General features: G+C 49.8%; 2 protein-coding genes and 1 long non-coding RNA gene across 7 annotated transcripts; 2 read left to right on the forward strand and 1 right to left on the reverse strand.

The window, feature by feature from the left end:
* The first annotated feature begins 73 nt into the window (after positions 1-73).
* On the forward strand, positions 74-14,997 carry MDC1 (mediator of DNA damage checkpoint 1). Of its 4 annotated transcripts, none has more exons than XM_082346818.1 (16): positions 74-175; positions 1,581-2,259; positions 4,545-4,686; positions 5,243-5,623; positions 5,709-5,778; positions 6,074-7,548; positions 8,061-8,126; positions 8,292-8,381; positions 8,778-9,575; positions 9,685-9,728; positions 10,227-12,185; positions 12,267-12,386; positions 12,512-12,694; positions 12,917-13,042; positions 13,141-13,251; positions 14,219-14,997. In XM_082346818.1, the coding sequence occupies exons 3-16, from the start codon at positions 4,548-4,550 to the stop codon at positions 14,384-14,386; spliced, it is 5,730 nt and encodes a 1,909-aa protein (XP_082202944.1). In that variant the 5' UTR covers positions 74-175; positions 1,581-2,259; positions 4,545-4,547; the 3' UTR covers positions 14,387-14,997. The 4 variants fall into 4 exon arrangements, with proteins under 4 accessions (XP_082202944.1, XP_082202945.1, XP_082202947.1 ...); XM_082346819.1 differs by having other exon boundaries at positions 12,977-13,042; XM_082346821.1 differs by having other exon boundaries at positions 8,778-8,999.
* LOC309607944 lies at positions 14,604-20,920 on the reverse strand. The gene is made up of 3 exons (XR_014232592.1): positions 20,768-20,920; positions 18,756-18,839; positions 14,604-14,740 (listed from the first exon to the last, which is right to left on the reverse strand). It is a non-coding gene; the product is annotated as an uncharacterized lncRNA (long non-coding RNA).
* NRM (nurim) lies at positions 17,419-20,574 on the forward strand. Of its 2 annotated transcripts, XM_082347033.1 has the most exons (4): positions 17,419-17,769; positions 18,330-18,526; positions 19,132-19,308; positions 19,664-20,574. In XM_082347033.1, the coding sequence occupies exons 1-4, from the start codon at positions 17,637-17,639 to the stop codon at positions 19,943-19,945; spliced, it is 789 nt and encodes a 262-aa protein (XP_082203159.1). In that variant the 5' UTR covers positions 17,419-17,636; the 3' UTR covers positions 19,946-20,574. The 2 variants fall into 2 exon arrangements, with proteins under 2 accessions (XP_082203159.1, XP_082203160.1); XM_082347034.1 differs by lacking the exon at positions 19,132-19,308.
* Positions 20,921-20,949: the final 29 nt, after the last annotated feature.

Consider the following 20,949-nt stretch of genomic DNA (forward strand, 5'->3'; position numbering starts at 1 on the left):
AACGAGCCCCGCGAGGTGGTGGGGAGACAAAGCCTCACCGAGGCTGGCCCTGATTAGTCCGTGCTGGTCATGTATCAGACGTCCATTGGTCCCTGCTCTGCAGGGCGAGCGCAGTCCTCCCTGGGAGTTGTAGTCCTCTATTGTTGTCCACGCTGCAAGATGAAAGAACAAATGGGTGGGTACTGGGTATGGGGGTTTTGGTTTGGGAGTTTTTAATGAAAAATGACCTTGCGCAAGGGTTCCTTCCTCTATGCCGGACTTTTCTGGTATAAAAAGAGAGTAGTTTACGGATACAGAAATTGGGAACCCGGGGGTGCCAGGCGTTGGAAGGTGGAGTGGGGGCACGCCCTGAAAGCTCCCCGCTGCGGTAGCTCTTGAGAAGACAGGACTGCTTAGCTCAGCGAAAACTGGGGAGAAATGCGGCACCCTGATCTGCTATCTAACAGCTGGTCCTTTGGTGACCCAAGGCATGGACTTCAGTAAGCTGCTGCTCCCCCAGATACCTCAGGAAGAAGGAGGGGATTGCCCTCCTGCTATTTCCTTGGGAGTTTTCTAATGATAATGTTTAGAAACAAAATTGCAGCAAGGGCTTTTCAAGATAGAGAAGTAATTGTGTGAAGGGTATGTTCAAGAATAAGTTGAATGGTTTAGAGAAGTTGATATGCCAGAAGTGTCTGTCCATGTGGGGGGTCTGGGCCTTAGAGCAGCGTTTAACACACTGTATTGTCCAGCGGAGAACTATGGGGTGAGATACCTGATAGAATTTCAGTGTCTTCCAGCCTGCCTCTCTAGACACTTTGATGAAGTCAGTGTTTTTTCAGTTCACTGATTTCACTGACTAGGTGGCTGACCATGGCAACCTTCCAGGAGCCTCAGGATTGAAATAAAAGGGGTAGGAAGGTGATGGGGAAAAAACTGGATGAGCTGAAGTCTGAGTGGCATGTTTCATCTCAGGGATTAATTCAACTTGAGAGATACTAAGTGTCCACCAAACCAGGCGCTAGGGATACAAAAATGATTAAGAAGTAGCTCACTGTTCTCCAGGATCTTGCAATTTCGTGAGAAGTGTATAAACAATAATTGAGTGTGGTAAGCACTGTGATAAAGGACATGTGATATCAAGGTCATCATTGTTAATTCACATTGAATTCAACACACATTTCTCAGTCATTTTATAAATAAGAGAACATCAAGTTGTGTAAGACCCGTCTACCCACTTAAAATAGAATGTTCATGTTTTAGGGCATGATCACAATGAAAGTAATTACGTATTTTGTGGTAGTGAAGAGAGTTCAGGGTTTACAATTAGGGAACTGGTTTCAATTTGTCTCTACCTTACATTAGTTGTAGGCAAGTTATCGGCAGAGCTCCGATTCTTTCTATAAAACCTATTTCTGCCTATTGTAGTCAGAATGAAGTGAGATAAGAATGCAAAAGATCTTCCTAAATTATTCATGTCAAATTATTATTCTTGTCTTAGTATGACATTTAATGAAATAAATGATATTTATCATCCTTGAACCCTTCAAAGACCTCGGTCAGCCTTCAAGATGGTTAACGAAACAGTTCTGTTTGCCTAGGGATCTTTACTCTTGGAGAATGACCTCAAAATGTTCATCAGGAATGTATTCTCAGAGAGGAAATGACATGACTTCAAGACGAGCTAACTCATAAGAAAATGAACTTCCATTGCAATGAGTCCTCAAGCGCCACGCCTACGGGATATTTTCCAAACTGCAGCCTTCAGCCACGACTACAACCCGCAACCCATTTTCATTTCTCATGAGTCAGCGGACACCATGTCTGGGAGGACCGGGGAAGGACGCTCTGGCCGCACTAGATGCTTGGGGCGACGACTATGATAAGCCCCTCTATCCGTTGCTGGCGGCCAGACTCTGTGGTCGCGATTTGGAAATCTGCGCGGGAAGTGGGCGGTGCGGTGAAGCGGCGGTGGGTTGTCCTTTGGAGCTGCCCAATCGAGGTACACTATTCTGTGCGCCTTCGGCGGCCTCTGATTACAGCCTCAGCCAACTGATCGCAGCCTCCCCGGAGAAGCCGCCCCTTTGAGCTGTAAGGGGGCGGGGACGGGGCGGGGCTCTGGCTGTGCCTCGGAGTTGGCGGCTTGCTCTGTCGGCGTGCAGCCGGGCTGTGAAAGACAGCGGCAGGAGCCAATCAGCGAATCGGCGCTCGCCCCGCTCAGGCACTCGCGCCATCCCGGTCGCGGCCGTTACTGGTGGCGCGCGCGGGGACTCAAAGTAGGTGAGTTCTGAGGGGGCCTCGCCCACGGTTCCCCGGGTGCCATCTTGGTTTTCCCCGGTGGGCGGGAGGGGCGTGCCTTTGGTACGACTGGGCGGAGGATACTTGGAAATTTGCTTCTCGAATTATAATACTCATCCTTACTTGACGCCCCTTCCTGACCTTAGGTATGAAGACACAGGGAGACGTTGGGCTAGGAGGGAACCCATGGGATGGAGGGAGATCAAAGGTGGTGGCCCATGGATTGGAGCCGAGGGTCATGGGCACCAGCTGAGTTCGCCAGTCATAAGAACGGAGTTAACACTATCTCCAGGGAGGTGTCCTACTTTCCCAACCTGTCAACAGTTTCCCTTTAGAGTAGCCTCTTTCATACCGTTTTGAGTTTTCATCTTATTTGTTCTTTAATTAGGAGGGCAGAGTTAGTTTTACTTTTGGTTCAGGAATGTATCCCGAATACTTACAGCGGTACCAGGTGCGCAATAACTGTTGAATGAATATGATGGACCCTTGGGGAAAAGACACAGTTCTTCTGCCTGGTCCAGTTCTCGAGGTGGGGTGTGAGGCAGAAATGGAATGTTATAGTTACACTATGGTGAGAACTATCAGGATAAGTACAAGTCCACCAACCACCGTGAAACACTTAGGAACATGGGGAACACCAGAAAGCAGAGAAGACTCCAGGCAAGGCTTTGCTGAGGAAGTGACATTTGAACTGAATTGTAAAGGATGGGTAGGATTTGGACCAAAAAACTATGAACAAAGGGCTAAGGAGCTGGCTAAGGCCTGCAGATGAGAGGGACAGCGGGAGCAGTGTGTTCAGAGACTGGGGAGAAGGTCCATGTGGCTGAATCATAGGCTTGGGTGAGGTGCGGGTGGGACATACATTTGAGGATATGAGGTTCTGATTGTGGAGGGTCTTGCTAAGGAGTTTAGATTTTATTTTATCCTATGGGCATGGAAATCCATCAAAGAATATTAAACAGAGGAGAGACATTATCTGGGTGGTCCTGGACAAATTCCTTAATCCATCTGTATTGCAGTTTCTTTATCTGAGAAATAGAAAGTAATAATAAGGAATTCCCTGGCGGTCGAGTGGTTAGGACTCCGTGCTTCCACTGCAGGGGCCAGGGGTTCGATCCCTGGTCAGGGAACTAAGATCCCACATGCCATGCTGCGTGTCCAAAAGGAAAACAACCAAAAACAAAAAGTAATAATAATAGTTTACAGGATTCTTGTGATAATTAAATAAGTCAGTGAATATAAAGTAATTAGAGCAGTGCTTGACACCTACCAAGCCTCTCTTTTGGCTGTTACGATTTTTTGCAGTTTAGTCTGATCACACTGAGATGATCTGATAAAGTGTAAAAAGCATGGGCTTTGCAGCCAGAAGCATAATTATTTCTACCCTTTTCATTTACCTGCTGTGTTATCCTGATTGAATATTTTTAGCCTTAGTGTTCTAAACGCCTGCCTCATGGCTACTATGCCTGATACATAGTTGATGTTTGGCGAAAGTTATCCCAATAGTGGATAGTGAAATCAATTTAGTGGATTGCAAGTCGGCGTTTAAAAAATTGAGAAGAGAAAAAAAACAGAATGACAACTATCAGTGTGTTGTATAAAGGCTTAACATTGTTTCTCAAAACATTTATCTATAAATAAGCATGTGGAGTTTTTTTGTTTTTTGTTTTTTTAAAGATTTATTTATTTATTATTATTTATTTAATTTTGGCTGTGTCGGGTCTTAGTTGCAGCACGTGGGATCTTCGTTGAGGCATGCGGGATCTTTCATTGCGGTGCGGGGGCTTCTCTCTAGTTGTAGTGTGCGGGTTTTCTCTTCTCTAGTTGTGGCGCGCAGGCTCCAGGGCACGTGGGCTCTGTAGTTTGTGGCACGCAGGCTCTCTAGTTGAGGCGCCCGAGCTTAGTAGTTGTGGCACACGGGTTTAGTTGCCCTGCGACATGTGGGATCTTAGTTCCCTGATCAGGGATCGAACCTGAGTCCCCTGCATTGGAAGGCAGATTCTTTACCACTGGACCACCAGGGAAGTCCCAAGCATGTGTTTTTATATATATTTCTGTACTGGGGACTCTATAATATTTATTTCTTATTCCGTATCACGGTCAAAGATATTTCTTAAGTGCTTCAGAAGAATAACAACAGAATGATCGGCAGAAAGGGAAACATCAGCCTCCATAGCTATCCAGGTTTACAGCAGTTAGCAGTCTCCTCTCTGAGGCTGTGTGTGTGACCCACTGAAAGAGGTGATAATAATGTGTTTTTTTCTCAGATCATGGAAGACACCCAGGTTATTAACTGGGAAGTTGAAGAAGAGGAGGAGGTTGAAGAGAGACCCAGTGAATCTTTGGGGTGTAGCTCGGAGCCCCTTGGGCGACTGCGTATCTTCAGTAGTTCCTATGGACCAGAAAAAGGTCAGGGGTTATTGGGTGCTGAAGTACTGGTATAGGCCTCTTATTTCTGTGGGGAGGTAGTTGGAGGGTTGTAAGCTTAGATACGCATCTGGGAGATCTGAAAAAAGGTTTTACTGGGAATGGAGAAGAGGGGGCTGATTGATCTGATTGCTCCAGGCAAGTGCCCTGGACTCAATGGGGGTGATTTTACTTTGGTAGGAGAAGATGAAGGGATTCAGATAAAAATCCAGTGAGGTCTGGAAATGGGTGGTGGTGATGTTTTGCACAACAATGTGAATGTACTTAACGTCACTGAACTGTACACTGAAAAGTTGGCTGAATGGTAAATTTTATGTATATTTTACCACAATAGAAAATAATCCAGTGTGGATGGATGGGGTATTGATTATGAATAATGCATTGCATATATTCTTTATTAGCTAGTTATCCTGGGGCCTTTTATTTTTCTAATGCATGGGGGGACCTTGAGTGAGTAGTGAGGTACTTAACAGGAACGTTTTCCTAATAGCAGGTCAGGACTCTGGCCTTGGAAACCATCTACCTCTCTAATTCTTAGATTTCCCATTATACCTCGGGAAGAATGTGGTAGGCCGAATGCCTGATTGCTCTGTGGCCCTGCCCTATTCATCTATCTCCAAACAACATGCGGTGATTGAAATCTTGGCCTGGGACAAGGCACCTGTCCTCCGGGATTGTGGGAGCCTCAATGGTACTCAAATCCTGAGGCCTCCTAAGGTCCTAGGCCCTGGGGTGAGTCATCGTTTGAGGGACCGGGAGTTGATTCTCTTTGCTGACTTGCCCTGCCAGTACCATCGCTTGGATGTCCCCCTGTCCTTTGTCTCCCGGGGCCCTCTAACTGTAGAGGAGACACCCAGGGTACAGGGAGGAACTCAACCCCACAGGCTTCTGTTGGCTGAGGACTCAGAGGAAGAAGTAGGTAAGTTTGTGTATTGGGAGGGCGGGTGAGGAGATGGGGATTGTGAGTTTAAAACTGTCAACTTACTCCTTTCTACAACTGACAGATTCTCTTTCTGAAAAGTGTGTGGTGAAAGGACCAAGGACCTCCTTTTTGGCAACAGTAGTTCCAGAGAGGTGAGTGCCAAAGGGCCAGACACCTGAGTCTTCAAAAGAAGGAGGAATCAGGGGCTGGAGGATCCATCTCTATGAGAACTTATTACCATGAAAGTCCGGGCTGGGGAACTACACATACTTGTTCAATCAACTGAATTTTTATTGAGCACCTCTGATGTGCCAAGTAGAAAACTAATTGCTGGAGATCGAAAAGAAAATACTACCTCATGTCTGCCCTCAAGGAGCTCCTAGTTGAGTGGGGTATCCCTTCTGGGGAAATAGATTCTGTAGACTCTCTCTTCTCTTCCCTTCACAGCGATGAGGAGGGACCTTCGTCTGCCCTGGATGGCCCTGGGCCACCTTTTGCCTTCAACTTGAACAGTGACACAGATGAGGAAGAAAGTCAGCAACCAGGAGCAGGGGAGCCCTCCTCAGCTGCCAGAAGAGTCACCGCTGCAGAGACAGAACAGCCTAAACCTGTCACAACTGAAATCCAGCTTGAAAAGGATCAGTGTTCAGTGAAGGAGAAGAACAATGACACGAAAGTTGAGAGGAATGCGAGGAGTGGGGTGGTTCCAGTTGGAGTGATTCTGGAGAGGAGCCAGCCTGCTGGGGAGGACAGTGACACAGACGTGGATGATGAGAGCGGGCCTCTGAGAAGGCTCACTGGGGTCCATCTGGAAAGGGCCCAGCCTTGTGGCTTCATAGACAGTGATACTGATGTGGAAGAAGAGGGGATCCCTGCGACCCCAGCAGTAGTTCCTGTGAGGAAGAGGCACATCTTCCATGAAGTTGGTACAGAGAGTCCTCGGGCACCTGGCGTGGCACATCGGCAGGAGAGCCCGGCTGGTAGTGATACAGATATAGAGGAGAGGGAGGCCCCCCTGACCGTTCCTCTGGACAGAAGCCGAGCCTCTGTCGTGATCGATAGCAATACAGATGACAAGGAAGAAGTCTCAGCAGCGCTCACACTGGCACATCTAAGAGAGAGCCGGGCCGTTGCGTGGAACAGAGATGCAGATGCAGAAGAGGATAGGGCCCAACCGGTGGCCCTTCTGGAGCAAAGCCAAGCCTCTGCTGGGAGAGACAGTGACACAGACGTGAAGGAAAAGGGGCTCCCAGTGGAGAAGACAGGAACTGTTCCCAGGGGTCACACGGGCAAGGCATATTCGGAAAAGAGTCAACCTCCTCTCAGGGACAGTGATACAGAGGTGATGGAAGAGAAGAGCTCACTGGGGTTCCACCTGCAGAGAAGCCGAGCCTCTGCCACAGTGCATGTCAACACACAAGTGGTGGAGGAAGTCCCACCAGGGCCAGCTGTTACACTTCTGGAGAAGCATCAAGTACCTGTAGCATGGACACGTCAAACAGATGTGGAAGCTGAAGGAGGCCCAGCAAAGCTGCCTGTGGTGTATCTAGAAGAAGCCCAGCCTCCTCTAGCTGGGGACTGTGGCCCAGATGCAGAGGAGAACACATCCTTAGCAGCCTCAGCAGTGGCAGATGTAAGAAAGAGCCAGCTTCATGCAGAAGAAGATACTGGGACAGAGTGGGCTGCAGCCGTTCTTGAACAGGGCAGAGCTTTTATGGCTGGGGCCCAGGGTGGGTCACCCGCGGCCCAAGTGGAGCAGGACCTTCTCCCTGTCTCAAGGAATAACATAGCACATCTGGTGGTGGACACAGGCACTCCAGGGGAACCCACCCAGCCACAGAGAGAGGGGGCCCAGACCCCCACAGAAAGGGAGAGAGAACCGCATGTGGATAGGACCATGAACTCTGGAGACAACCACGATGGTTAGTGCTGGCCTTCCTTCTTCCCTTAACCCCTGCAATAAAAAATGCTTCTAGGGTATCTTAGTTCATTTGAGCTGCTATAACAAAATACCATAGACTGGGTAGCTTATAAACAACAGAAGTTTATTTTTCACAGTTCTAAAGCCTGGGAGGTCCAAGATACCAGCAGATTCAGTGTCTGGGGAGGCCCCGCTTCCTTCTTCATAGGCAGCCATCTTCTCACTATGTCCTCACATGGCAAAAGGGCCCATGGAAGCTCTCTGGAGTCTCTTTTGTAAGGGCACTGATCCCATTCACACGGGCTCCAACCTCATGACCTAATCACCTCCCAGAAGCCCCACCTCCTAATACCCTCACACTGGAAATTAGGTTTCAATGTAAGAATTTTGGGGGAGACACAGAGATTCAGTCTATTGCATGGGGTTGGGGCTGAGGAGAGAATAGTAGAGAAAAAGGAAGGAGTTAAGGGTCAGCTGTGATTTTTTAATTATCCTATATTCCTCCCCCACCAGATTCTGAAGCTCTGGACCTACAAGCTACCCAGTGCTTTGTGGAGAGAGAGAATCAGAGCCTGGAAGGTGAGGACATCTGTGTCATGTGGATACTGGTACAAACAGGAGCTTGGAGATCAGACTGGTAGTCCTTGAAGGGTGTGAAAGCTGGGACGGGCAGGGTGGGAAACTAAGAATGGGACCCCGGAGTTCTGTGGAGCAGTGCTCAGGCCATGCTTTCTTGTGCAACAGTCCCCAGCATGGAGGATGAACCCACGCAGGCCTTCCTGTTTACTCTGCCCCAAGAGCCTGGCCCTTCCCGTTGCAGCTTCCAGGCCACAGGTATAAGAAACTCTCCCCTCCTCTGTGTCCCTAACTTGGCATCCTTATTTTCCCCCTCTACACGTTTCTTTTATATTCCTTGACATTTTGCTGATGTTCCTCCATCTCATCAGAAAAAAATGCCATATTAAGTCAGACCCATAGAGCAACTAGTCTAGCATAAGTTTTTAAGAGGCTACTGAGAGAGCTTTTATATGAAGGTTTGGGCTTACTTTTTGAGACAAATGTTAAATGTTATGACTATCTTCCTTATTCCCAGCTTTCCTTTAATAACCCATTTAAATTTATTATGCATGAATTTGTCTTCATCTTTTCTCAAGCTATTACCTTTTCAACCTACATTCCTCTCTCTCTCTCTCTCTCTCTCTCTCTCTCTCACACTCACTCTGCTTTCAGGTTCCCTGGATGAGCCATGGGAGGTCTTGGCTACACAGCCATTCTGTCCGAGAGAGTCTGAAGCCTCTGAGACCCAGCTCATTGCCACCCACATTGAAGCCCATGGACCTTGCCCCTCTCCACCTACGGCAGCACCACAAGAGCAACATCCAGAAAGTCCAGTTCATGCAGAGTCACTGGGGATTCAAGGCAGAGGGATGCAGACTGTGGAGGAAGACATGGGTACACCAAGAGAAACAGCAGAGAGGGTGACCCCTGAGAGAGGGCCATTGGAGAGGGAAACTGAGAAACTGCCCTCGGAAGGAGAGAGGGAAGATGTGTTGGGAGAGGAAGAATCAACCAGGGGGATACAGGACAGAGAACAAAAACAGGTGTTAGCTAGGGATACTCAGAAACAAGAGTCTGACAAAAGAGTAAAAAGTGCAAGTACTGAAAGGGATATGGAGACTTTGAAGGTAGAAATTGAGACACCTAAGGAAATACAAGAGAAAGAGAGAGAAAAGCAGACTCTTACAAGAGAAATATTTGACAGAGAAGCAGAGAAACCAGTAGCAGAGAGAGAGTGTGAGGCAGGTGGGTTAGAAGGGAAGGTACCCAAAGTGATGCTGGACAGAGGCCCACAGACAGGGGAGACAGAGGCGGGGGGCCAGGACCAGAAAGGCCAGGCCTCAGGTTCGACACCAGAGCCTGGAGCAGGGGCGGGAGACCTTCAGGGACTTGCTTCAGACCCCATAGCTTCTGGGAGCCAGTCTGGTGGAGGAAGGGGTGCCCCAGTGAGACCCAGGAGGCAGCAGAGAGGTAAGTGAAGGTAGAGGGGAGCCTAAGGTGGTACACAGCCCTCATGATAATCAACCCCTAAGTGACTGACTGCTTAGACCTCAGCTACTTGTCTTTCCCTTCTGTCTAGGCTACTTGAATTGTAAGATGCCACCTGCTGAGAAGACTTCCAGGGTGAGAGCTGCTTTCTGTACCCACCTCCCCACTCCACAGGTCATCTCTGCATCTCCTCCACTGCCCCTTCCCCTGACCTTGCTTTCATCTACTCCTTTCCCCATGTTTTTAACTTTTCTTCCATTTTCACTGCTCCTTAGTTGGCTTCTTAGTTGGCTCCTTAGTTGGCTTCTATCCGTTTACTTTGACACCTGTTGTTTTCCGTATCTGTTCCCCAAGTTCTGTCCCCCTCTCCCTGACTCAGAAAGCTCCTTTTTTCAAGTCCCCTCCCTCTTTCTCGTAACCGTCCTCTTTATTAGCATCATCCATATGTGGAGAATACTATTCTGGCATCTTGGGGAGAGGTCGTTGGGAAAGAGGGAATTCCCAGTCTAATGGAACAGACAGAAAGAGAAATGCCGCGAGTACACTCTATAAACAAGGATCAAGAACAGTATCCAAGTCCTGTCTCTCTTCTCTCTGTCTCCTCCTCCCTCACTGGCTTCCATTTCTCCCCAGGGTGATCAGGAATCCCCAGCTGCTTGTCGGCCTCCGGCAGTGCAGGAAGCTTCCGCGCCACTCCAGAACCCCCTCATCTCTCAGAGCCCCAAAAGTCCTGCCCCTCAGTCCCTCCTTTCGCCCTCTCCACCTCCTTCAGAACCGCCCATTCCCAGGACCAGACAAAATGAGAGTCAGGAAGCTCTGGAGACTCCTTTTTCCTCAGAGCTGGACGCTCTCCACCCAAAACCCAAAGTCAAGCCCCAAGGGTCCTCTCCAGTTTCTTCTGTACCCCTTGAGCCCCACCCTACCACCTCCACAGACCAGCCTGTCACCCCCAAGCCCACATCTCGGGCCACTCGGGGCAGGACACTTAGGTCCTCTGTCAAAACCCCTGAACGAAATGTCTCCACAGCCCCTGAGCTCCAGCCTTCTGCCCACACAGACCAGCCTGTCACCCCCAAACCCACATCTCGGGCCACTCGGGGCAGGACACAGAGGGCTTCTGTCAAGACTCCCGAACCAGTTATCTCCACAGCCCCTGAGCCCCAGCCTTGCACTTCCACAGACCAGCCTGTCACCCCCAAACCCACATCTCGGGCCACTCGGGGCAGGGCACTCAGGTCCTCAGTCAAAACCCCTGAACGAAATGTCCCCACAGCCCCTGAGCTCCAGAATTCTGCCCACACAGACCAGCCTGTCACCCCCAAACCCACATCTCGGGCCACTCGGGGCAGGGCACTCAGGTCCTCAGTCAAAACCCCTGAACGAAGTGTCTCCACAGCCCCTGAGCTCCAGAATTCTGCCCACACAGACCAGCCTGTCACCCCCAAACCCACATCTCGGGCCACTCGGGGCAGGGCACTTAGGTCCTCTGTCAAAACCCCTGAACAAAATGTCCCCACGGCCCCTGAGCTCCAGCCTTCGGCCCACACAGACCAGCCTGTCACCCCCAAACCCACATCTCGGGGCAGGACACAGAGGGCTTCTGTCAAGACTCCCGAACCAGTTATCTCCACAGCCCCTGAGCCCCAGCCTTCCACTTCCACAGACCAGCCTGTCACCCCCAAACCCACATCTCGGGCCACTCGGGGCAGGACACTTAGGGCCTCTGTCAAAACCCCTGAACGAAATGTCTCCACAGCTCCTGAGCTCCAGCCTTCTGCCCACACAGACCAGCCTGTCACCCCCAAACCCACATCTCAGGCCCCTCGGGGCAGGACACTTAGGTCTTCTGCTAAGACCCCTGAACCAGTTGTCCCCATAACTCCTGAGCCCCAGCCTTCCACCTCTAAAGACCAGTCTCTCACCCCTGAGCCCACATCTCAGGCCACTCGGGGCAGGACACATAGGTCCTCTGTCAAGACATCCCAGCCAACTGAACCCACAGCTCCTTACCTTGAACCTTCGTCCCCCACAGACCAGCCTGTCACCCCCAAAGTCATAGCTCAGGGTGGTCAGAGCAGGACACTAAGGTCTTCTACAGTAAGTGCTGTGCCAGTTCCTACCACCCCTGAATTCCACTCTCCAGTCCCCACAGAACAGCCTATTCCCCCTGAGCCCATCCCTGAAGCCAATTGCAGCAGGAGGCCAAGGGCCACTAGGAAACCTGGGTCTCTCACAGCTCACGTTCATGAACCCTACTCTGCGCCCTCCGAACCTAACTCCCAGTCCTCAAGGAACCAGAGACGAGGGGCGGTGAGAGCAGCCGAGTCCCTTAGCACCATTCCTGAGCCTGCCTTTGCCCAGCTTCCCGAGGCACCCACTCATGCTCCCCAGATCCCAAAGGGGGAGGCAGCAGATAGATCTGGCTTCACCCCAGAGCCCCAGCCTGAGGCCTCTCAAAATCACAAGAGGCCTTTAGCTACTGTGGACTCACCTCCACTTCAAAAACGGCTCCAAAGAGGAGAAGTTCCCCAGAAGACAGCATTCCTTAAGGAAGAAGAAGAAAATCCTGCAGCGAAGCTGAGGAAGATAGAGGTGAGGAGGGGGCTGGAGTCACCTAGTTTGGAAAGAGCTTGGGGGCTTGGAAACTCCCACCAAGTTCTCTCTCAATCCCAGGATGTAGTGATTCCAGAACCAGGCAAGAGAAAGAGAGAGCAGACAGAGGAGGAGCCCCGGGAAATACCGAGCCGCAGCCTGCGACGGACCAAACCTATCCAAGAGTCCACGGCCCCCAAAGTAGGAGAGAAGGGCCCTGGGGCTTTGTGGGAGGTGGAGATGTGGTAGGACGGGAGGAGACCCAGGGGATTTGGGAGACGATGGCGCTGGTTGCCGTGACCAGCTCAGGCTAACCCCCTTCACAGGTGCTCTTCACAGGCGTGGTAGATGCTCATGGAGAGCGGGCAGTGCTGGCCCTGGGGGGCAGTATGGCCAGCTCAGTGGCTGAGGCTTCCCACCTGGTGACGGATCGGATCCGCCGGACAGTCAAGTTCCTGTGTGCCCTGGGGCGGGGCATCCCCATCCTCTCCCTGGACTGGCTGCACCAGGTGGGAGGCCAGGAGATGATGACAGACCCGTAGAGATAGTGACGGGAGAAGGCTGCTCACATGGGGCTCTAGAAAGCGGTGGGAGGAATGTGGGTACAGGAAGACGAGGTTAGTGAAGCAGAAGGCTTAATTCTGAAAACACCTCGTGAGCTCCCTGTAAACGCTAGACAGAAGAGCTGGGTGAAGGGCTGGGCTGAGCTTTGATACTGTTACCGTCCTTAGTCCCGCAAGGCAGGTTGCTTCTTGCCCCCGGCTGAATATGTGGTGACTGATCCTGAGCAGGAGAAGAACTTTGGCTTCAGCCTTCGGGAGGCCCTGAGCCGGGCTCGGGAGCGAAGGCTGCTGGAGGTGAGAGGCCATCTTCTGCCCCACACTTCAGCTGTTTCCCAGCGGTCCACGGCCTCTCAGTGCATCATCTACTGTCTCCGCCATTCTCTTCCTCCTAGGGCTATGAGATTCACGTGACCCCAGGAGTCCAGCCACCACCACCTCAGATGGGAGAGATCATCAGCTGCTGTGGAGGCACCGTCCTACCCAGCATGCCCCGGTCCTATAAGGTAGGGGTGGTGTGTTCAGCATCTGGTGAGGTGGCAGTTAGAGAGGTGGCTGGAATGGGAACAGGTTAGAGGAAAAATGGAGGTACAGTTGGGAACACGGAGTAGTGAGAGGCTGGGGGAAGACCTCTGGTATAGAGAGGGATAGAGAAGGAAGAGGTCTGCTGATACCAAATGGACTTATTTTTATTTTTGTATTTACAATTTTTTGAAATATACACAAAGGGAGAGGGAATAATGCAGCGAACCACCATATACCAATCACTCAGATTCAACAGGTTAATTTAGATTTTGCTGCATTTGCTCTATCCCTTTTTTTTTTCCTTTTTCTTTCATTTTCTTTGCTGAAATTTTTAAGGGAAACTGCAAAGGTCATTATTATTTTTTCCTACATACTTAAAATGTACATCTCTAAGAAATATGTACATTTCTTACATAATCACATGCCGTTATTGGTCAATAACAAAATTAACAATTGTTTCCTGGTAACTTTGTCTTACTCCATTAATCAAATTTCTCGAGTCATCTGAAAATGTCTTTTTACAGTTCAAATCAGGACTCAAACAAGGTCCATGTATCCCCACAATGGCGCTGTATCTCTTAATTTGCTTTTACTCTAGGGCATACCCCCCAACCCACCTAGCCTTTTTCCTGCCATTGACTTCCTGCAGAAACTAGGTCACTTGTCCTTTAGAATGTTCCACAGTCTGGATTTTTCTGTTTGCTCCCTTGTTGTGTCATTTATCTTGTTTTTCTATCTTTTATATTTCCTGTAAATCGTAGTTAACTTTAAAAGGTTGAACAAATTCAGGTTCAACTTTTGTGGCAAGAGTTCTTCATACACAGTGTGTGTCATACGGCTTCCCATCAGGAGGTACTGTTTTTGTGCTGCTAAGACTGATTAGTGGGTCCCGAACCTATTTCTAGGATTCTTTTTCACCCCTGATTTTCTGTTTTCTCTTTCTTCCAGCCTCAGAGAGTTGTGATCACATGTTCCCAGGACTTCCCTCGATGTGCCATTCCATTTCGGGTTGGGCTGCCCATCCTCTCACCTGAGTTCTTGCTCACAGGAGTACTAAAGCAGGAAGCCAAGCCAGAGGCCTTTGTCCTCTCCACTTTGGAAATGTCATCCACCTGAAAACCCCACCCCAGTATGCTTTTCCTCCCAGACCAATATATAAAGTGTTAGAAATATTTGGAAGAAAGAACTTAGGGCTTTAGAAAGGATTGGGGTGTACTGATCTGATTTGTCTTGGAACACGGGTGGGGCCGAAAAGGCTTGTTGGTAAACAAAGACAGGGAGATTGGGAGCCACAGATTTTCTTAAATGGCCATTTAAAGTTGGCCAATCCCATGCTCAGATATCTTAAGTTGCTGCTCATATTTAGCTGGACTGATGTGCTTATTGCTCTATGGCACGCACAGTGTCCTGCCTCCTGTTTGGAAACCATTTGTTTCTCTTCTTCTTTTCTTACTGGGATTCTTACTCATCCTCCAAAAGATAGTGGAAACAATTTTAGTGTCCTGAACTTGAAAGAATGCTTGGAGTGAGTAAATTTGAAGGTGGAGTTATGGAATGCTACTAAAATATTTTCCTCTCTCCTTGCCCTATCTCGTTAGAAGCATCCTTTAGCTTTGACGTTGAGCAAATTTCTGCCCTTTTTTTTTTTTCTGGCCTGCTTTTCCAGTATTTATAAAGTTAGCTTAGGCTTAACCTCTGTGATAAATAAATATTCACTATGTGCCTTATGGTGTAGTACAGTTTTATTTTGTAAATTTTAGAAGTTGGTTGATTACAAGGATGTAGAGAAATTGGAACCCATCTACATTGCTCATGGGAATGTAAAATGATTCATCCACTGTGATAAGCAGTTTGACAGTTTCTCAAAAAGTTAATTATAGAATTACCATATGACCCAGCAATTCTACTCATAGGTATATACCCAAAAGAATTAAAACAGATGTTCAAACAAATACTTGTATACAAATGTTCATATCAACACTTTCACAAGAGCCGAAAGATGAAAACACCACAAATGTTCATCAGCAGATGAATGGATAAACAAATTGTGGCATATCCATACAATGGAATATATTCAGCCATAAAAGGGGATGAGGTACTAATTGTGCTACAGTGTTTTGAGGATGAATCTCAAAAGCATTGTGCTAAGTAAAAGAAGCCAGACACAAAAGGTCACATTGTATGACTCCACCTGTAGGAAATACGCAGGATAGGTAAATCCATAGAGACAGTAGATGGTGGTTGCCAGGGCTGGCAGGGAGAGAAAATGGGGAATGACCGCTTAATGGGTACAGGGTTTTATTTTGGGGTGAAGAGAAAATGCTTTGGAACTAGAGAGAGGTGGTGGTTTCACACATTATGAATGTACTAAATGCCACTGGACTGTTCTCTTTAAAGTGGCTAATTTCATGTTATGTGAATTTCACTTCAATTTTAAAAAATACTGATTAGTTTTGGGCAGTTTTCTGCAGGTAAGTTATACTTAAGTTTGGAAAACTTTGGTGTAGTAGAAACAGCATGAGCTTTGCCAAACACTGTGCTGGCTTTTAAACATACCTAATCTCACAATATGTATTAAGCATAGCCATAGTGGGTGTGGCACACAGTAGGACCCAGATAAATATTAGTCCCCTTGCACTGCTCAAAGCCTTGTACTGTGTGAAGCTGCCTGTGTCCTTGAGGTCCACTGGATTCCTTACAGCACCTGCTGTCTCTATAGCCCCACTTAGCACTCATGTGCACACCCACTCCATGACTGGTACAATTTAAGTGCCCCAATTTAAATTTCTAGAGAAGAGAGATCTTTTCTTACACTTCCAATGAATCCTACAGCTCATAGCACATTGTGTAATAAATGTCTCTGTCAGTCAGGATCCTAAGAGGAAACTATGGCACAGTCAAATTAGGATAATTTGGAGAGAGTTCAATGAAGTGAAAATTAGAAGTAGGCAGAGTGTAGAGAAATCACAAAGAATATTGCCAGTACCCACAGCTCTGTTGTGGCCACCTGTAAACCCAAAAGGTTGAGAGGAGGGAACAGTTACATAGAAAGGCTTCCCTCAAATGCTGTGATTTTCTTTGATGTAGTCCATTCGGGACAACTTCCTGAGGCAGAAAGCAGGATGGAGAGTGAATCAGGAGGGAAAACATAATGATGTCTGGTACAGTATAAAATAGCATTGATTCAGAGGAGAATGGGAATACTAAGCCTCCAGGAGGGGGAAGGAATGTAGAGCCTGTAGGATGCTGTTTGGCAATTTTGTCATCCCTGAGCCCACAGGACTGGCAGCTCCTTAATTCTTATCTTGGGAAATTTTCTTGATCTCTTTAGGCCTATGTTTCTTCTATCTATTAGCTGAGGGAATTAGCTTCATGATCTCTAAGTTCCTTACTATGGTCATAGCTACTGTGACCAGGTCCTTAGCTACGTGATCTTTAACTCTAATGGAGAAAAACCTTAACTTTACTTTGATTTTTAGATGTGAATGTTAGTCTGTAGGTATTACAAACAGGTCTGTAGGAAAAATTTTGGACAAAAGATCTTAGTGCTTTCTGACTAGTAAGTGGAGTCAAACTAATGAGGTTGTATAGGTAGTTAATTATCACAAGCTTGGCTAAAATGAACATACTACAGTTTACAACTGTAATAAAGTTTTCTATCACAAATATTTTAACATATTGTTACTCTCATGGTTACAAAGTAACAGCCTTTGGCATTAACAGAACAAATCTTTCAGTGTTACAGACAAGTTCTCTCCCCTTAGCAAGTGGAGAGGCAACAACTCAACTTTATAATAAATTACAGACTAAGCGTTAATTTGTGGTAAAATAGTCACTCTTTTTCATCTAACAAGCTGTAATGGGTGATTCAGAGCTTTGGGTTCTCAGCCTGGGTCAACAGTCTTCCGTTCTCTCACCGTTCATTATTAAAGTGTTAACTGAGGCTTTGTAACCTCTGACTCTGGCTGTTTTCTAGTCAAAGCTGTTAAAGGAAAGTGGGATCATAATGCTGTTTCTGCAAGAACCCTGCAAGAGAGGAACTGTCTTCATTTTAGATGCGAAAACTAGCCCAGCTGCGATTCAAACCACGTGACTGACTGAACAGCCGCTGCCCTTCTCACCTCTCACTTGGGATTCTAACATTCCCTTCTGTGACGCGGAGATCGCAGACCGGGGAAAGGCACTCAGGGATCGGCCCTGCAGCTCGGTGTGAAAGAGCCGCGCGCGCCAGCCGGAAGCCTGGGCGTCGGCGCGCGGGAGCCCCGCCCTCCTGGGCAGGGTCCCAGGCGGGAGGCGGGGTCGAGGCGGAGCCTACGGCCGCGGGAATCCCAAACCCGCCCGTTTCCCCACCCCTCCATTTCTCGCCATGGCCCCTGCACTGCTACTCGTCCCTGCTGCCCTCGCCTCTTTCATCCTGGCCTTTGGCACTGGAGTGGAGTTCGTGCGCTTTACCTCCCTTCGGCCACTTCTTGGAGGAATCTCGGAGTCTGGTGGTCCGGGTGAGCGGGAGGGAGCGAGGATGAGCTCTGGGGTAGGGAGGTGGAGCCGGAGCAGAGGGAGCGGGGGCGGGGCTTGGAGACAAATGACAGGGGAAGTCCAGGAGAGGGAACTAGAACCGTGAAAGCCGCCGAGACGCTGCAGGCGAGACCAGAGGGCTAAATTAGGTACTCAGGGATTAGCGGTTTGGAGAGGCGGGAGAGTGAGGACTGAGGGGGAGAGAAAGGGCGATGAGCAGAGTATTCTAAGGAAAGGCTTCGTAAAGAGGACTATGGAGAGTGTTATAAAGAGGGAGCATTTGGAGAACCGAAACAAGAAGGGCACTCCAGCCATGCCTTTCGTGACTGACCAGCATGAATCCTCTTCCCCAGCTCTGAAGGAGGCCTGGGGAAGAGGGAAGAAACAGGGAATAGAAAAGTGAGGTGGGCAAAGCCTAGAGAGGAAGCATTAAGGCTCCTGAAAGCATTAAGGGACATGGCCTGGGGTCCCAAGAGGAGATAAGGGTAGGGAGTTTTTCCCACAGTCTTCTTGATCTTTTGTCCTTTTCTCCAACTCCCGCTAGATGCCCGCCAGGGATGGCTGGCTGCCCTGCAGGACCAAAGCATTCTTGTCCCCCTGGCTTGGGATCTGGGGCTCCTGCTACTATTTGTGGGGCAGCACAGCCTCATGGCAACTGAGACAGTGAAGTCATGGATGTCCCGGTACTTTGGGGTCCTTCAGAGGTCACTGTACGTGGCATGCACTGCCCTGGCCTTGCAGGTATGAAGCCCTGGCAGCCGAGTCCTCAAGGGAAACAGTCTGTGGGAAGGATTCCATCGATTGGAGAGGCAAGGACCTTAGGCTTCTGATAAAACATGGGTTTAGGAGGAGAACTAAGGGTGTTCAGGACTGTAATCTCAGCTCCCATTCCTCCACAGCACATATCCTACTTTTTATCAAGAATGGTGTACTGCTTGTCATTCCCCGAGCATGATATATGCATTCTCACCGTTGCAACTTTGTTCATGTTGTCCTGCTTGAGATTCCCTTGTTAACTCCTCTTCAGTCCTATCCTTTCTTCAAAAGCACTTCCCTAGGGCGCAAGAGAAAGCTTCCCAGTTAGTACTCATCTGTTTCTCAGTGGGTGCTTGGCCTAGGCTACTTTGTGTACCTATCTGGTGACTCTCATCCATTCTTTTAAGTCCTCAGAGTAGAGACAAGTCATTCTTACATATTTGGGACCCCATCCAGTACCCTCCACATGTTGAACATGCTCATGGTAGAGGCGGGGAGAGCAGCAGGCCAGCCTGGGGTGGGGGCAGCCTCTGGGTCTAGGTCTTTCAAGGGTGGGCTGCTGGGATACCCAGTCCCTCATCCTCCTTCAGCTGGTGATGCGGTACTGGGAGCCCGTGCCCAGGGGCCCCGTGTTGTGGGAGGCTCGGGCCGAGCCATGGGCCACTTGGGTGCCCCTCCTCTGCTTTGTGCTCCACGTCATTTCCTGGCTCCTTATCTTCAGCATCCTTCTCGTCTTTGACTACGCAGAGCTCATGGGCCTCAAACAGGTGAGGCTCCCAGATCCCTACCCAAGACCTCTGATCCTTTCTAGAATACCTCTTTCCCCTCCAAGGATGTCCCTCCTCCTCCCCTACTCTTCCACCTGCCTCTTGCTTTTGACTCCCTCACCTCCCTTTCTTGTAAGATAGTCTCCCCTCAGCCCTCCCTCAAAGGCCAGAAACCATGGGCTTCCTGGGCCTGGGGAAGTTTCATGGACCAGAGATGAGGGTCAGGGACCCCAGTCTCAGAAGGGTGGTTCCTGGGCCTGCGTTATAGAAGGAGGGTGCCTGGAAGGGGAGGAAAGAGGCAGCTAAGTTGCGACAAGGGCTTGACTCCATTTCTAAGCCATTCTCCCTCTCCTAGGTGTACTACCATGTGCTGGGGCTGGGTGAGCCTCTGGCCCTGAAGTCTCCCCGGGCTCTGAGACTCTTCTCCCACCTGCGCCACCCAGTGTGTGTGGAGCTGCTGACTGTGCTATGGGTGGTGCCCACCCTGGGCACTGACCGCCTCCTCCTTGCTCTCCTCCTTACCCTCTACCTGGGCCTGGCTCACGGACTTGACCAGCAAGATCTCCGCTACCTCCGGGCCCAGCTGCAAAGAAAACTCCACCTGCTCTCCCGGCCCCAGGACGGGGAGGCCGAGTGAGGGGCTAGCCCTGGTTCCAAGCCCTGTACTTCCTTTTCCCCTCCAATTCCAAATCCCCTTAACATCCAGGCCTTGGCTGCCTCAGACCAGAGGCCCAAATCCATGGACTGAAGGAGCTGTCCCTTCCCTTGCTTGAGCCTCCACTCCTTGGGTCCAGCTCCATATCTTAAATTCTGAGTTTCAGCCATTGGACTCCAAGGGCCGCTTCTCACCAGCCAGGAAGAGGGAGTGGGGAACTTATCTGTCTCCTCAGAGTTTAGGGCTTGACCCTCCATTAACAACCTCCTCACAAGGAGAAGGGTCTGGCCTGACCACTCCCCTGGTCCTATTTCTGGCCTCTGCGCCTCAAGGATCCTCTTCTCCCCGTCTAGCTCCCCTCCTAGGAGCTGGACCAAGGTCTGCCAAGTTTGATGATAGTGGCTGCCCCATCAGGCTCCACACCTTGAAGCTGCAGCCCAGCCCCCCTGTCTGGCCTTTCCAGCCCCCTAGGCCCTGGCCCTGGGCTCCAGATTCATGAACCTAGTTGAGCGGATTCTCCTGCTCTTAATTCGGGGGACTAAGGGCTCCCTGCTCTCCCGAGTAACTCGCGCTACAGGAAAATAAAAATCAGCCTGGTTTTTCTACGTGTAGCATGCAGTCTGTCAGTGTCTCTCAAGCTGCAGGGCTGACTCTGGGAAGGACAGGCGAGCCAGACTCGAGTCTGGGCATCGGCCGCGCCCTCTGGTGACCGCTGGGTGGCGGCCACTCCCCGCGGACCGCCCCCCCCTTCCCGGAGCACCCGGTCCCTCTTCCTCCAAGTCCCCCAGTTTCCTCGCTGCAGACCTGGGGACCCACGGCAGACAGGTTGAAGCGGAAGAGTGGGGCAGCGGCTCCGGTAAGGGAGCTAGCTTCCAAAACCGTTGGCTTCCGAGCGCCGCTCCTGCTGACGCCCCCTCCCTACGGGTCCCCCGCAGCCCGGCGGCCGCCCCGGCCCCCACGGTAACAAAGGCTGGCCCGGGAAGGCA

The sequence above is a fragment of the Balaenoptera borealis genome (assembly GCF_965194805.1).
Source record: "Balaenoptera borealis genome assembly, chromosome: 12".
NCBI classification, from domain to species: Eukaryota; Metazoa; Chordata; class Mammalia; order Artiodactyla; family Balaenopteridae; genus Balaenoptera; species Balaenoptera borealis.